This window comes from Copadichromis virginalis, linkage group LG7, assembly GCF_057382275.1.
Source record: "Copadichromis virginalis isolate Kocher_CV1m ecotype Utaka linkage group LG7, C_Virginalis_male_GT1.1, whole genome shotgun sequence".
In the NCBI taxonomy this organism is placed as follows: domain Eukaryota; kingdom Metazoa; phylum Chordata; class Actinopteri; order Cichliformes; family Cichlidae; genus Copadichromis; species Copadichromis virginalis.
The window spans coordinates 10,050,453-10,066,133 of NC_140624.1; the positions used below are offsets into that span (position 1 = coordinate 10,050,453).

Sequence of the window (15,681 nt, forward strand, 5' to 3'; positions counted from 1 at the left end):
ACCCTTGTCACAAACTCAACATACAGTCAAAAACTGCACATCACAGACATATGTGCATGAGTAATAGTTCTTATATTTATGTATTGTGTAGTAGAGGGTGTGGTGTGTTTGAGTATTTCAGTGATGGAGGATTTAATTAGGAATTTAAACGAAGGTCATACACCACTCCTGCAGCAAGAACTCTCTCTCTCTCTCTCTCTCTCTCTCTCTCACACACACACACATACAGACACACAAACATGCACAAACAGACGTATGAGTGGAAAAAAATCCAAGTGCAGTTACTTTCTCACGGCAGTTCGGGATAACAGCTTCCAGCTGTTGCCTGGCTGGGAGAACTGCTATGGGAACACACCGAGTACAAAGACCAACGTGGGATTAATTAGTAAATGGACACAGAAGTGGTACAAACCAAAGCAGGATGATAAAGCTGGGTGTCCTGGCAGAAACTGACACTGTGCTCATGTTAGCAGAAACCACATATCATCACAAAGGATCACAACTACCGTTTGTGAGTTTTGGGCCTGAGTGCTAGCCTTAAAATAGTAGAGCATACGATAAGTTAAACACACATTTCAGCAGAATTTACTTAAAGGAGGATTTTGTTTTCCAGTGGATATCAGCAAATTAAAAAAGGTGAAGCCGGGCTGTTTAACCACGTTTTCTGATGAGTAATATCTTTTCTGTTTGGAGTGTATCTTCCCTTCTGACTCCACAGGAAATCCTCTCAAAGGTGCAGAAGGGAGGGAAGTAAATTAAGCTCGGATGTTAGGAGAGTGAGTGTGTCTGGAGGAGAGGAAACAGTGACCACATGTTGGGATTCCCTTTGATAAGTCTGGCCGACACTATGACCTTTCAGCTGGATGGCCTCAAGGTATCTGATCTTGAACCACTTTGGAGAAAGGGAACGGAAGAAGTGAAAAAAGAAACGACAGACCACTTATCTTGAGAACATTCATCAATAATTTATTTTCTTACTCTCAAGAACCACCACAGCTTCTCGTCTTGAAAATTTCATCATCAATTTTGAACAACACAGTTTTGAAAAATGCAAAGTTACTTTACAAATTCTTAATAGAAAAAAGAATAAATTAAGTGTGGAATTAAGTTGTTTTTTTAATCAATTCCACATTTGTTTTCCTACAACACCTTTAATGTACTGTTTCAGCTGAAGAGAACTGATAAAATTGAGTTACATGCTCTATTGTCTGGTAGAGGAAGTGCTTCTACTATTAAACTGTTTGTTAAAATAAGCTTCATTTTGCACATCTGGTATTGAATCTATTGATAACAATGAAGAGATGTCTAGATCCTACGTGACAAAGCAGTAAGTGGTCATTTTGTAGCACCTGAAAGGGTTGTTACAATGTCCGAAACTTAAAAAAACAAAAAACAATACTGGTTCATTTAAAGTGGAACATTGTTAAAACAAAGGATGTGAATGTTAAAAACCCCACAAAATCTAATAGTGCCCCATCAGTACATACAGGAAAAGACTTGATAAAATAGTTAGTTCATTTCTTCTCTTGGGAGTATTACAAAAACCTCATACATTAGTATGGAGCACAGGAAATATGTTGTTTGGAAATATGAAGGGAAGGGATGTCACGCGTCTTCACAATGAGCTCAGAGGTCAGAGATTACAACAAGGTCAAAATGGTACTTTTTTTGGTGCGGGATGACACCACGGAGTAAAACGTGCTAATGGTAACACGAAGGAGCTGGGCGCTGTCTTTGGGGTCTTCCTTTCTCAGAGGATCTTCACGGCATGCGTGGGATTTTTTGTCTAGCACAGAAATGTTTCGGAGGGAAAAGCAAGATCAAACTCAAATACACTCGAGTAAAGAAGTCATATTAGGTGATCACTGGTTCCAACTCTGCTTAACGACTTATTCAATTTGTCCAAACTTGGCAGGAACAACTGCCCAAGAACTGGCCATGCAGGAGGTCGGGCGAAACCTTCTTAGTAAAATATTGTTTGCCCCAAATTGTTGTAATTTGGGGCAAATTACAACAACTCACAGCAGTCTATAAAGGAAATACAAATGAAAGACGTACCGTTCCTCTCATACCAAGAAGCACAATACACCTTTTATCCAGTCTGAATGGTGCAATAGGATCTATCAGAGATTCACAACGTGTTTTAGAGCAAAATAGCACTTGGTTAATTTAGATTTTGAGGAATAAGGAAACAGTGGTGAGCATTAATTTGCAACGGAAACATTTGTCAAAGGAAGAGAAGGAAAATGGCTAAAAACAACCAAAATTCCCTTTATTGTTATTTATTTTTTATTTTTTTTACAAAACTAGATGTGCTTTTCTAACCCTGTTCTGAATATTTGATTGATTAGGACGTGTGAGGAAAATAATTCTCTCCATTTGAGCGGATTAAAGTATTTGTGTGTTGGCTTTAGCGTTTCTTCCCTGACAGCAGGGGTTTTAATTATCTGATGCCTGAAACACAGAGAGGATTGCCCTTTAACACCTTGTGGTCACACTGATATGAGAATACACTTACTGTAGGTCCAGCCCTCAAAGACACTGTTAATGTTGTGCTTTCAGACTTAATGGTGTTAAAATACATTTCACTTAATACCAAATAAACCCTCGTTGGATGTCATCCGTCCGCTGTGCCTCACTGTAATTTCATAGAATGGCTTTCTGCTGTGGGGAAGTAAAGGGGCTGTGTGGTTTGTAATGATTTCAGTAGTAAATTACAGTATTAATGTAAAGCACCAACATATTTGGAACAGATAAAGTAAGATGAGTAAACACAGTGCCATAAAGGGATACTCAGCATGGTGAGAGCTGGTGTAGAGCCAAGATCAAAGGTTAAACAATTCTCACTGAGCCAATGCAATATTAAAATAGAAGTAATGCCAAGACATGTCAGACATTTTTTCTTTCTTTCAGGGTTTAATATGAAACAGTGCGCAAAGGCCAGACCAACAAACTTCAGACAAAATTTTAAAAAGTGCTGTAATGACTGAACAGCACCCATAAATGACCTTTTCTTCCAAGCCTCCTCTACTCCCTGGCTCATACACCATGTGATCAAACATGCTGCTGCGGACAGAGTAATCCTCTGAAGATCACAGATATTAAAATAAACACGAAGGATGAAGTCAGTGAAGAAGGCAAAAGAGTAACGCCAAACAACCACAAATCCAAATTCCCCCTATCATGATCCTTGAATTCACTCCGCCGATTCAAACCAGTCCAAAGACTTCTACGAGGGTTGTTATTGCTATAGTCCTTATTAATATCTAGACAGTCTCTCAGAAACCATGCTGATATTGTCACTTTGAGTACAGTTTTCACTTTTTTTCTTTGTGCCTGCCCAAGAACTCTGGTGTGACTGGTCGATTCAGAAACTGTCTGTGGTTGTGGGTAAAAGAGAGAACTCCTGAATGTTTCAGTCATCTTTTCTGTTTATAAATACGCTGGAAGAAATGAAGAAAAAGAAAGACAAACAAGTGTTAATGGGAATGAAATGCAACACAGTTCGTTTGGGCCTGGAAATGGGTTTTAAACTGGTGGCTCAAATCCAGCAGGTATCCTCTGACTGGGAGGCAGTGCACTGGAATAAGTCTGGGGACCAAAGATGAATATGAAAGAGATCCTGGAATGGCCTGTGTTGTTTCTGCTGAGTTTTGAGTTGCATGTGGGACGTTTTGCTGTGCTCTCTCTTCCCATCGCTCGCTTCCCGTTGCCCTGTTATTTGTGTGCTGCAGTAGGTGAGTAAAGAAAGGGCTCTGTGGTGCTGTAGGGTGACAGTTCAACAGATGAGGTGGCATTTCTCAGTCCGTCCTGTGAAATCTGCCCTTAAAGAGCCCAGCGAGTAGTCCCTGTCCTGCTGAACTGCAATAGACAGGTCATAATAAAGAGGTGGTGAGATGTTAGGAGGAGGGAGGCTCACGTCCAGCCCGTCAAGTCTGCTCAGGGCAGGGTTTCTGCAGGGCTTTGAGGATGAGGTTGTCAGTTGTTGATGGATAATTGTGGGGGACAATGGAGAGGCAGTAGGAGAGGGCAATGGGACTTTTCTAGGCCCCATAGGAAGGTCTCAGACCAGCGTTCCAGGTTTGGCCTTGTCTTGTCCGTACCACTGGACATCTGCCAGCTCTGAACACAGAGGGCTGCTGAGAAAACAGCTGTCACTCAAAGTCCTGCAGAGGAAGAAAGACCAGAATCAGAACAGATGCAGGGCAGCTTTTTTGTCTTTGTCTGCTGTTTGTGAGCTTTTTTGTTGTTGTTCAATCTCTGGTCTGTGACGGTGCACGGTTAAGTGTTGTTTATTAGTGAATCTTGTGAGCTGCAGATCAGAACGGAGCAGAAAGCATGCAAAATTCAGGCAGATACAGGCAAAGAGGGAGTTCATGACACGTATACCTCCACCGTCAAAGAGCAAGAAATGAGAAATGAACCACAACTGTCAGTGCCCCACAGATGTGCATTAGTTTATCATGTTTTGATGGGATACATTTTTATGAATGAAAAGTTGGACTAAATTTGGTCCTGATGTTCTATAATGAAAAAGGTTTGCTTTAAAATCTACTGATATTGCATTTTCCTAGTACTATGCTAGATTTAGACCACAGACGGTACCTCTATGCATCAGAGCTGGGCTGAGGGGGAGACTGACAGACGTCCTCAGTAGGAGAGCAGTCTGCTGTCCCTCTAAACCAGGAGAGAGGACACACACATAAGGAAAGGAGGGTTAGTAAAGACAGAAAGATGGACAAGAATGAAATGACAAACAGTAAGCAATAAGAAGATTCCCAAGAGAAAAAAATTAAGAGTAATAGGTGTGTAAGATAATCAAGAAAGACAGTGAAGAAAAAATGTACATAAAGACCACAAACAGGAAAGCAGGCGGGAAAATACAGACATATATGATCTGACTGAAGTCTGAAAAGAATTAGGAAGTGTTTTGCACCCAAAATCACAGACAACGACACAAAGAAGAGCAGACACTCGAAGTTTGTGAGTGTGTTAAGCGTGAGTCCTGGACAAATATGAAGAAAGAGAAAAAAGCTGAGCAGCAGATGCAGTTTTCCCTAATATTCCTATCCGCTTCAACGTCTTGGCAGCTTTTCAGCCACCTTATGCGTGCTTGTGGGTTTCTTACCCGCTCTGCCAGTTAAGGATGTGTTGTGGGCTGCAGGGAGGTGTGGGTGTAGCTGCGTGTTCACTTGACGGGGTCATACTCCTCTGGCTGTGAGGGGAAGCAGCTAAAGCAAAAAAAGTAGAGTCAGACAAGTGACACAAAGACCAGAGGTTACAGTGAGGTGAAAGACAAAGGAATTCCAGCTATGCTCGGGGGATGGGGGTGGGAACTACCCTGTGAGCTTGGGTGGGAAGGCTGAGGGAGGGGGGGAGGGGAACAGGCCTCGTTGGCGCAGTAGGCAGCGCGTCAGTCTCATAATCTGAAGGTCGTGAGTTCGAGCCTCACACGGGGCATGGCTTCTTTTTTATTTTGTTCTTAGCCCTTATCTCTTCATATGGACTTGTCAAAAATGCATTTAGCACACACTTCCACATAATTGATGAGCAAGTACCAAAATGTCATCCTTGGGCCAAAAAGATGTATATTTACTTCCCCGAAGGGACATTTGAAGGTTAATTGTCATTCAAGTGAGAAAACTGGGTGAAGATGTGAGAATCCTCACATAAATGCGGGAAACATTAACGTGTGTGCGACGTGACCAAAGCCTGTCAGGCTTCAGATCACAAATCCAGAAATTCAACATTTAAATTCAGCTTTAATTGCTTAGTAATTACAATTTTCCTAAACATTATTAATTTATGTATAATTAAAAATAAATGCGAGTTGAACTGCTGAACTACTCAGTAAGAGCTCTTAATCGGAACCCTAATCTCTGAATATACATGAATAATCTCATTAATTATTGCACGCGTGGGTCACACAGCAGGCAGCGTGAGGTCTCATAAAATAAAGATTTGGAGTTTTAGTTGCATTTTTAAAATCAGCAATACCAGCTAGTAAATTACAACCAAGACCAACACAAATCAGTTTGTCAATTCAATTCAATTTACATAGAGCCACACAGACAGCCATCTCAGAGTGTTTTACATTGTAAACTATATTAAGAGCGAGAACCGCACGATTAGATGATCCCTTATGAGCAAGCATTTGACAACAGTGGGTAGGAAGAACGTCTTTGTAACAGGAAGAGACCTCTGTCATTACCAGGGTCAGGGAGGGGCAGTCAGATACCATTTGGGGTTAATGAGAAAGAGACAAAAGAGTAGAACAGAGAGATCCAGTTTTGGATAGGATATATGTTCCTATCCAAAGCTAGACTTTTAACAGGCTTGCCTTTTAGCTCAAGCAGCCAACCGGAGGAACACTGCTTCATACCCACACACACATGCCTCACTCTACTGACGCCTTAAACAGTCTATTGCAAAATTTCCCATCCCTTCTTCAAAAACATCAATACCACTAGAAAAGATTAAAAGTGTATTTTCGTGCTGCTCAAACTCCATAATTAGTCAAACTGAGCAACTGTCTACCCTCGTGAAATTAAAATATTAGCTTAAGAAGCTCTGTCATTTTTTTCTGAATGCAGAGATATTTGTAAACCGTTTAATTATTAACAATTGTTGTTATAATCTAAACATTTATGGAAAACTAATATAGAACTGCTCTCAGTCAGAAGATCTGAAGCTAAACGATCCCTCAGTAGTTCCAATAATCTGAGGAGCAAAGGAATTCAAACCATGCTTTACATGTGGCGATGGCCTCGGTTTGCCTTTTTGTCACGGGGTCATTTGACAAAATTAGTGACAGCAGGGATGTACTGCATGCCTTCTCAGTGCAGTAGCGTGACAGTCTCATAATCTCAAGGCTATGAGTATGAGGCTGTGACCGCTGATATTGGTTCACCTGTTTAAGATAAGGTTTCACGATGAGACCTACCTGGTGAGCCTTTGGCGAGTGTTCCTACTCTACTTCCTCGACCATGTCCCAGAGTTCCTTGCTGTGACCCAGTCTCAGAGGATGTGGATCCCGAATGTGAGTGACTCCTCTCCTTTAGGCTCCCTGAAGACCTCTGGTACCAGCACCGCAGTTCTTCAGAAACGGCCGCCCTCCCACCTCCTCCGCCTCCACCACCCTCTCTCCCCAATGATGGAGTCCTTACGATCTGAGAGCGTGACGGCGTAAGTCGGCCGCTTCCCTCTCCTCCCTCCTCTCCCCCCCAAGCCTCTTTGTACAGTCCCCCAGCCGTGTAGGAACTGGAGGTCTTGAACTGAGCCTTCACGCTGTAGTGTCCCTCCTGATCACTCTCCAGGCTGCGCACCACCACGGGGTTGGGGCTGCCCTCTACATATAGAGGGTACTCTTTGATGCGGTACTGGGAAGAGGGCTGGCTCTGGCTGTGGAGGTAGACTCCATGGTGTCCCCCTCCCACTCCACTACCACCTAATCCTCCACCAGAACCGTTTTTAGCTGCCAGATTTGGCATTGAGCCAGAGTTAGAGGAACCCAGGTGACCTGCAGACCTGCAGAGAAAACAAAAAATCATATACGACAGTCTCACACATGAACATATATATATATATGTATATTTCCCTGCTCTTACCTGTGTCTTTGCCTCTGCCTCTGCCTGGCTTTGGAGGGTGAATCTTCTCCCAGAGTAGAGTAATTTGGGTTACTGCCAGGGGGTCCTCCAGAGGGGTAATAATGCTCCGAGCTGCTTTGGCTGGTGCAGGATGAACAGTCATCCAGTGGGTCGGAGCCATTGGAGCTGCGTCCTGGGCCGAGGAAGAAGTCAGGGCTGCCCAGGGTGTGCGGATGTGCGTCGGAATCGGATGCCAGCAGTTTGCCCTGGGACTCAAGGCTGGAGCTGCGGTTCCTAAAGTGCTGAGAAAGACTGTGCAGACGGGTGGGACTGATGTCCACTGACCTGTGAGAGTTGGCAGAAATACTAAGTGTAAAGACTGAGCTTAAAAATCTACTAACTTATTTAACACAGAAACTGCTGTAATTTCTAGTTAAGTAAATGGAAAAATCGAAAGAGCAGCAAAGGAGAGCTAAAGTGAAGAGGTCCAATGGCTTATTTCCAGTTGGGAAACAAGGCTTAGTCAGTTTACCTGCCAGGAAATGATTTAAGGTATATCAACTGACCTGGTGGAATGTACATAGTGCGGGGTCCTGGTCCTCAGGTCCGGAGTTGATGGCATGCTGGACTGAGAATTCCAGTGAGGAAGGCTCCTAATGGGGCTGCTCTGCAGAGAATTACTACCCCCTGCTTCTGCACTGCCCGAACTCGGGAAACGCCTGTGACTAGACAGAAGTTAAATAAGTTACATTCAAAATAAATGCAATTATTATCATCAGCATCCACTGACTTTCTACATATTCTATCTGCAGTTCCTCTCTGCAATTATACTTCTTGCACACACACTCCTCTAACAGTAACTTGAATGAACTACTTGTTGTCTAACTCTGATTAAATATAGCAAGAGATCACATTGCTATATTACAAATTTAAAGACAAACTCACTCATACCTCGAGTGAGATGAGCGTTTCTTGACTTTCTCATAGGGCTCATCCAGTGATGATTCGCTCCACATCTTGGGTTTGATAGGGGATTTGTCATAGTCAGAGCGTGTGTAGTGCAGGTGTCGCAGGCCATCCAGGGACTGCGGTGGAGGGGGGCGACTGTGAGATGGTGGTCTTGGAGGGAGCCCCTTATGAGGTGAAGCTACTGGAGAGAAGGTGGGGGTACCTGTAACTTGAGGATCATCTGAAACAAAGTAATGATTGGATTGGATTAGACATTATATTATTATTAGGAAGAGCACAGCTATCAATGGGAATAAGGCGAGGGATGGAAACTCACCGTCATCCAAGACCAGTGCATCAGACAATGAGCTGTCTTCAGAGCCAATATTGGCTTCTATAGGACATAAAAACAAAAACAAGAGGTTACAAAATCTAAAAGCTTTTGTGTCAGTGTCATTGTTTTCAGATCTTTATTATATCAATAGCAAAAATACTGAAAATGACTAGCCTCGCCATACAATGGGTGGGTTTATATAACAGTACAGATAAGAATATTGCTGTCTGTGGTGGCAATTACAGCAAATTGATATGACATAGATATGAAAGCGATTTGATTTTCCCTAAGTGAACAGGCAGTTTATTGGTACCTTCTATGATAAGCGACGCTCTCTGCGTAGGCTTCTTGCCAGAGCGGACCCGGTACTCATTGATGGAGTTCTCAATTTCCTGGAGCTTCTTCAGTGCATTCAGATAAGAAGTCTTCCTCTGTTTCTTCAGCTTTTTACTGCTTACGTGAGGATCGCTGGCGAGACGCCTGGCTGCCTCGGTAATCTGTGACTGAATGGCAAACTCCCGCTCCAAACGCTCAAGTTCTTCTTCCTGGCAAATACACAAACATGATTGCAAACTTAGAGTAACACAAGCACTAAGTTACTGGATCCACTCGCAGCTTTTAGCAACAGAAATGTAGGAATGATCCAAAAATAACAAGTTCTAGTTTGCAGATACGGATTCAGAATAACTCTCCCATGCAACGTAGTTCGGTTATACACATACAGAAAGCCTTGCCAGAGAAAACACACTGCGGAAATCATTTATCTGTGCTGCAGCCGTGCATTTTCTCACCACTGGATAATCTCTATTGAGACACTCTGTCCCCAGTAATAACGCCTCTCCATCAATCCGTCCTCTCCTCTTCTACAGCTCTCCTGAGACTTCTCAAATCACACAGGTGAACCAAGTAAACATATTCTGTTTAATGCACTGTATATATACTGTGTTGCCTGCACAGTAAAATGTATACAGACATACCTCTACTGTTAAAACTCATGAACATGACAAGAAAACAAAGTCCTGTGACACACTGTGTCCATCTAGCACGTAATTCCTTCACTGACATCTGAGCGCGCACACACATGATTTCACTTGTCTCCACAGAGGCAGAACAATGATGTATTCACTTGGGTTGACTTCATAGTGGGCTACCTCATTTCTGAAGAATCCCTCTCACTAACAGTGGCTTTACACTACAGCCGAGCGGCTTCTGTTTCTGTGTGTCTACGAGTTTAAGGTACTCCGTGTAGATCAAGAAACACCGTTTGTGCTTGCGATGCACTTTTGTGATATCGTGTCCCTGGATTCTTTTCAAAGCACACAAACCTCTGTGGAACACACCCACATGAATGCCTGCACACATGCAGGAGCACACACAATCCTACTATCACCACTTCCTGTGGTGAGAAACCAGCCGGGCTATATTTAGAAGTTCTGCTGCTCTGGAAAATCTAACCGTGGCACAAAACCGGCAGCGAGACAAAGCTACTTTACAAGATCAAGATGTCTCAGATTGTGGCTTTTCAGGGTTCTCAGTTTTCTTTGTTACTTCAAAATTAAATTCTGATAGAATCAGTTACTTTATTATCATGTGAATCCTCATCCCACTACATTTTGAGAGTAATATGTAGAGTATATTAGCTTCATTTAAATCCTAAGGAAAACCTTGATTTGCTCAGAATAACACAGAGCCCTTAAACAGCACTACTGTTCAGTGCGGACCATTAACATTACAGCTAGCTTAAGAGGAGATAAACTCACTAAACTAATTAACGCTGACATATTCCAGCTGCTGCATTACACCACTTGGCCAAATACATATACTATTAGGTATTCATTTCAAATGCTGACTCTGCTAAATGAGCTCATGTTTTTATTTGGGGAGTATGAGACTGGAGTGAGAGATAAGGTGCCAGTAAAAGAAATGGAAGTTATGGCCTCACCTCTCCCTTAGGTAGAATTTTCTGCTCATCCAGTTTGAAGGCGGTACCGATCTTCCGTCTCACAGTTGGCGGCTCCTCTCCCGGATCCAGTGGATATTCCTTTGGAAGCTTTCCAGTCAACTCCTGGAAAAATTTAAGGAGAAGGAAGGTAGGAAGTGTGAGGCCATTGAAATGAGATTAGAAAGGATTTACGCTTTTCAAAATATTCACCAATTCAAACAATTATTTTCACTTACCGCCTCCCGTATGCAGATGCTCTTGAGTTCCTCTAGTCTCTGCTTTAGCGTTTCCTCCAGAGCTTCCTGTCTGGCCCTCAGCGCTGCCAGCATGTCCTTCTTAGCCGTCTGGGAGCTGTCCGATTCCTGGGAGCCTGCAAGGTGCAAACAACACATAAGTGAAGACAGGAGTCAGAGTACTGTTCTGAGGCAGAATCTGAAGCAGAGGGAGAAATAGCTTGTGCACCTGCTAGTCTTGCAGGATGTTTACAAGGAAGTGAGTGGAACGTTTCGATAAGGAAACTGAGTTTTGCTGGTGTGTTTGTGCAAGTGTGTGAGTGTTTAAAGGAAGGGGCAGTTTAGGACAAAGTCGGTGACGCACATCTCCAAGACCCCGAGGTGGTGCCAGTCTTGTTTGAAAACAACTCATACCCTCCCACTCACACTGTGTTTCTTGCTCTCTCATTGACCCCTTATGTGGGGGTGACGGACGGATGGACACGCAAATACTAAAAAGTACTGGTGAAAATGTTTTGTTAGAAATAAACAGCTGTCTATAATTCTTAGATGAACCCAAATTACTTCTGTTTTGGAGGAAAAAAGCCTGCACGTTGAAAGATTTCTGAAGACTTTACAATTTAGATGTATTTCGAAAGCCCCGTTTAGACGTGTCACAGATGTGTCACAGTTCCCGTTCATGCTGTTTGACTAAGATCTACCCTAGTCATCAAGAAATCAACACCGTAGTCACAAAAAGAAGTGACAAGGCACAGATAGACAAAATGAAGAAACACTGAATGATATGAGGTGCGAACAGAACTACAGAAGAACGCAGAGGAGGATAGAGAAAGGTTAGGAAGGGATATATGAGAAGAGCAAGGGCTAGGTGGAGGTGAAACAGAAGGAAGGAGTAAATCTAACCGAGGTGATCAATGGCGAAATGACAAGCCCAAGCAGACAATGCATACTGAAAGGGAACTGTGTTCTTCCCCGGCAACAGTAATTGACTCAGTAAAGTGTGAAATACTTTAAACAGCTGACCATGTAGTTACGTACATGCTAATCATAGATTATGCTTGGCTGGACTAATGCATGCAACTTAAAGTGATTTATACAGTAGTAGCGAATCAGGTTACAGTACTGGTGTTTCTCATCAATGGAATTGCTGCACTTGATTTCCTGGCATGGAACACATTGTATGTGGCTGTATGGGAGTAAAAGGGCATTTTTCCTCCCAACTCTAATTTTAGCTAGTGTTACAAATCTTCCCGTCAAACTTGTTACTTGTTCAGCACCGATAAGCATTGTTTTAAAGGCCACGCAAAGTTGTTCACTGACCCTCTGCCCCTCTCATTCTCTCACCCACTAAAATTAGAGGAGTCGGGGGCCTCTGGAGGATGAGTCTGTGTGACATGGGAGTGGTGTTCTATACATACTGAAAGACACTGGGTGTGGTGTGAGCACAGTATATGTTTGAGAACATTCAACACAGAAACGCTGGTCTCTTTCCAGTCACAGCTGTTTCTGTCTCTCTGGTTGTCAGCAGGATTCCTCATCATCAACAGATGCGAGCACAAAGACAAATCTTTGTCGGGGTATTTCCCCCTCGTGGTTATTTTCCTCTGAAGCAGCAAACACGCACTGACCTGAGGAGAGCAGGCTGCCACTGCTGCCACTGATGATCTTGCCCTTGCTGCCCATGTTGGCCAGTTTGGATGTCTTCAGTGTTCCTGTTTCTGTCAGGTCTATGGCAATCTCGCTCAAACTCCTCGCTGCATGGATCTTTGACTGTATGGACGAACATGGACAGGCTGTGTTAACACATCTGTAAACTGTTAACCCACCACTCCTGCTGACCATGCCTTGTAGAATTGTAATTATTTCGTGAGATCTATCGTACGCTTTGACTTAAAACGTCGTGGGAGAGACTGACCTTGCTCTGTTTGCGGTCCAGGTAGAACTGGTGCTGGCTGATGGCCATGGCCCAGATGGACTTGATGAGGGCAGGACAGGCGTACCAGGTATGCACAGCAATGCCGCTGTGACCGAACGTCCTTCTCGTTACCGACGCCCTACAGTAGGAGCGGACACAAAGCCTCCTTATATACACTGAATAAAAAAGATGGCTACATGTTTACAGCAATGAAAAGACTCCCACTGGACTGCTCCAGTGACTAGTGCTGCTACTTAGAGAGCGAGCTTCTTTTGAAGCCTGAGGAGAACTGTCCTGATAGAGATACATTTTGCAAAGCCACACACGATGTTTCCCATTGTTTAGTCATCCTTTTTTAAACACACATCTGTAGCTGAGCAACAGACCAGCTCCCTCTAATGACAGCTTCCTTTAAAGAAAACACCGCTGCTCTCTGCTTCACCCTGTCTGTCTCTTTTTCTCCCATTCCCTCTGTCATTGGAATAACACTCCACACATATAGCCATGTTAAATAAACACAAGAGAGGTCACTTCCTCCGCAAAAGAGCTATCGCACAGCCATCTATCCTTCTGTGGTCAACTACCAAGGGTTTTAACATATATGTGTGCATGTTTGTGTGCGCGAGCACTAGAGCGCATGTATTCTTTGCATGCATGTGGCTGCACGAGCGTGTTAATAATCAGCCTTTCAATCCGTGGCGGGCTCCACCAGGACATCCTCAATATCTTGCACTGTTGCCAAGACAAATTTTTCAGCCATTACTCAATTAGATTCTATCTCTCTTTCCGTGTACCGCGCAGTATGGAATCTGAATCTCAACATATTGACTCGGGCCGCAGTGGTAATTTACAGTAAAAGCTACTGGAAGGCATTTCTTAACTGATGTAAGACTTTTATGAGTTCCAGATATTAGGCTTGAGACCACAGATCAATTGCAAGAACATTCATCATTAAATTTACTGATTTAAGATCACGATCGTCCAATGAGGACTTCTGGACAAAGAGGACACGAATGCTTGATAATTAAACGGTTTCTTAGAAAAGAACGGCATCAAATCAATCTCAGCTTCAGTTTGTGATATAAATTTACCTCCTGGGGTCATGAACTTCCACCGAAAACTTCTTCTCTCTGAAGTAGAGGTTCTCCAATTGACGCCATTGGAACACCTGAGATTTAGGAAAAACAGAAACTCTTCAGGACTTCTCACAGAAAAAACGTGCTTCACATTAAATCCGCGCAGCTTTCAGCCGGGTCTCTTCACTGTATGTTCCAATTTGTTTTGAAAGAAAATGCAATGGGTAAGGAGGAGGAGGAGGGGGGGAATCGGGGCTGAAAAGGAGGAGTTGGTAAGAGAGGAGGACCTAATCTGGAGCTCTATGATCAGGTCCAGACCAGGCAGTCGTGTCCACAGAGGATCCCAGCACTGGATGATCTCACTTTGGAGATCTCACTTTCTTTTTGCCTCCTTTCCGATCCTTTGACAACCATCAGTGCCGCTCTAAAAGAAGCCAAACCCAGCTGGGCAAGAAAAGTTCCCTCTAGACGTACTCCAAAACATATGTGTATCTTAAATCCTCCCAGGCGCAGGGAAGCTGAAAGTTCTGAGGTGGTGGGTGCTCACCATCTGTAAGCATGTGCTTGTGCTGGCGGAGAGAAAGTGTGTAAAGTTAAGTTTCCTCCTCTCCTAGAGCTTTGCTAGGAGCGTTAAAAAGTGAGGGGGCGTTTGTGCCTCCCCTCCTTCTGACCCCTCCTCCCTCCCTGAGGGACTGTGGGCTCTGCTCTGGGCTGCGGTTGTGGTGTGTGTGTGATGAGGGGTCTGGGGCGTGATACGGGGGAAAGAAGCTTTTTGCGGTCCTGCCGATTGAAGTGCCCTTGCTTTGTTTAGTCAGACCTCTCTGCCTGCACACACAGACATTCAATGTCTGAGTGTATTTCGTGCTTGGGAAAGAGCAGAGTGTCGGCTGCTTAAGAACACAAGACGGTCTGCATCTATCAGCTGTAAGAGACACACAGAAACATGAAACGAGTATCAAACAGGAGAACAGAAATAAGGCGAAAACGAAAACGGGAGGGGAAGAGGAGAAAGGGTGTGAAGGGAGGAACAGGTCACAGCCGAGGAATTTTAACAGCTTGGGAAAACAATGGACAGAAGGATGAGAGGGAGAAAAAGGGGGGGGGGGGGAATATTATGAACAAAAAAACCCAAAACAGTCATGCGTGCCTGTGGGTGCACGATGAAAGAAAATCAGTGATCTTATCAAAACTTTTACTGTACTGCACGTTGTCAATGGAGTGTTAAGTGCTAATGTAGCATGCTGCTAAAAATAGCAGGCAGAGTAGAAATGGAACGAGTGACTGTGTGAGTGTTGGCTACATATGGGCCAGAGCTGTGGAGATTAGATAGGTGTTTGTAACTGTTTGTAACTGTGTTCAAGCACGAGACCACTAAAACTGTCCTCACTGTCAGCTGGACAGACTTGCTGCAATTTTGAAAGTGCACTTTGATGTTTGCGGATAAGCTGTACGTGTACGCAGAAGGGATTTGAATCTGTTTGAGCCACCTTATTTACAAAGAGACACAATTATGCCACCCTGAACTTTAAATTTAGCCATTTTTGCTTTCAAGTATATACCAGATTATGTAAGTACTCTTCTTACATAAACCTATTGTATTAAAAAAGACTTTCTTCTGTTAATATCTTGAATATCTGATAAAAACAT

The 15,681-nt window shown here is 43.5% G+C and overlaps 1 protein-coding gene and 1 non-coding gene across 10 annotated transcripts in view; one reads left to right on the forward strand and one right to left on the reverse strand.

Moving 5' to 3' along the window:
- Positions 1-953: 953 nt before the first annotated feature.
- The window catches only part of frmd4a (FERM domain containing 4A), a 99,240-nt gene continuing 84,512 nt past the window's right edge, over positions 954-15,681 (reverse strand). For 5 of the 9 annotated variants that reach the window (XM_085461628.1, XM_085461629.1, XM_085461626.1 and 2 more), the window contains exons 12-24: positions 14,050-14,126; positions 12,959-13,100; positions 12,672-12,813; positions 11,047-11,180; positions 10,811-10,933; positions 9,182-9,413; positions 8,872-8,928; positions 8,538-8,775; positions 8,153-8,311; positions 7,608-7,931; positions 6,944-7,527; positions 5,129-5,231; positions 954-4,166 (exon numbers count right to left, since the gene is read on the reverse strand). In XM_085461628.1, the coding sequence (XP_085317754.1) occupies positions 4,064-4,166; positions 5,129-5,231; positions 6,944-7,527; positions 7,608-7,931; positions 8,153-8,311; positions 8,538-8,775; positions 8,872-8,928; positions 9,182-9,413; positions 10,811-10,933; positions 11,047-11,180; positions 12,672-12,813; positions 12,959-13,100; positions 14,050-14,126 (2,418 nt within the window). In that variant the 3' untranslated portion in view covers positions 954-4,063. Of the gene's footprint in view, positions 4,167-4,605; positions 4,678-5,128; positions 5,232-6,943; positions 7,528-7,607; positions 7,932-8,152; positions 8,312-8,537; positions 8,776-8,871; positions 8,929-9,181; positions 9,414-10,810; positions 10,934-11,046; positions 11,181-12,671; positions 12,814-12,958; positions 13,101-14,049; positions 14,127-15,681 lie in introns of all 9 variants that reach the window. The other 4 variants (XM_085461624.1, XM_085461632.1, XM_085461627.1 and 1 more) reach the window with 3 other exon arrangements.
- trnam-cau (transfer RNA methionine (anticodon CAU)) lies at positions 5,388-5,460 on the forward strand. Its single transcript has one exon. It is a non-coding gene; the product is annotated as a tRNA-Met (tRNA).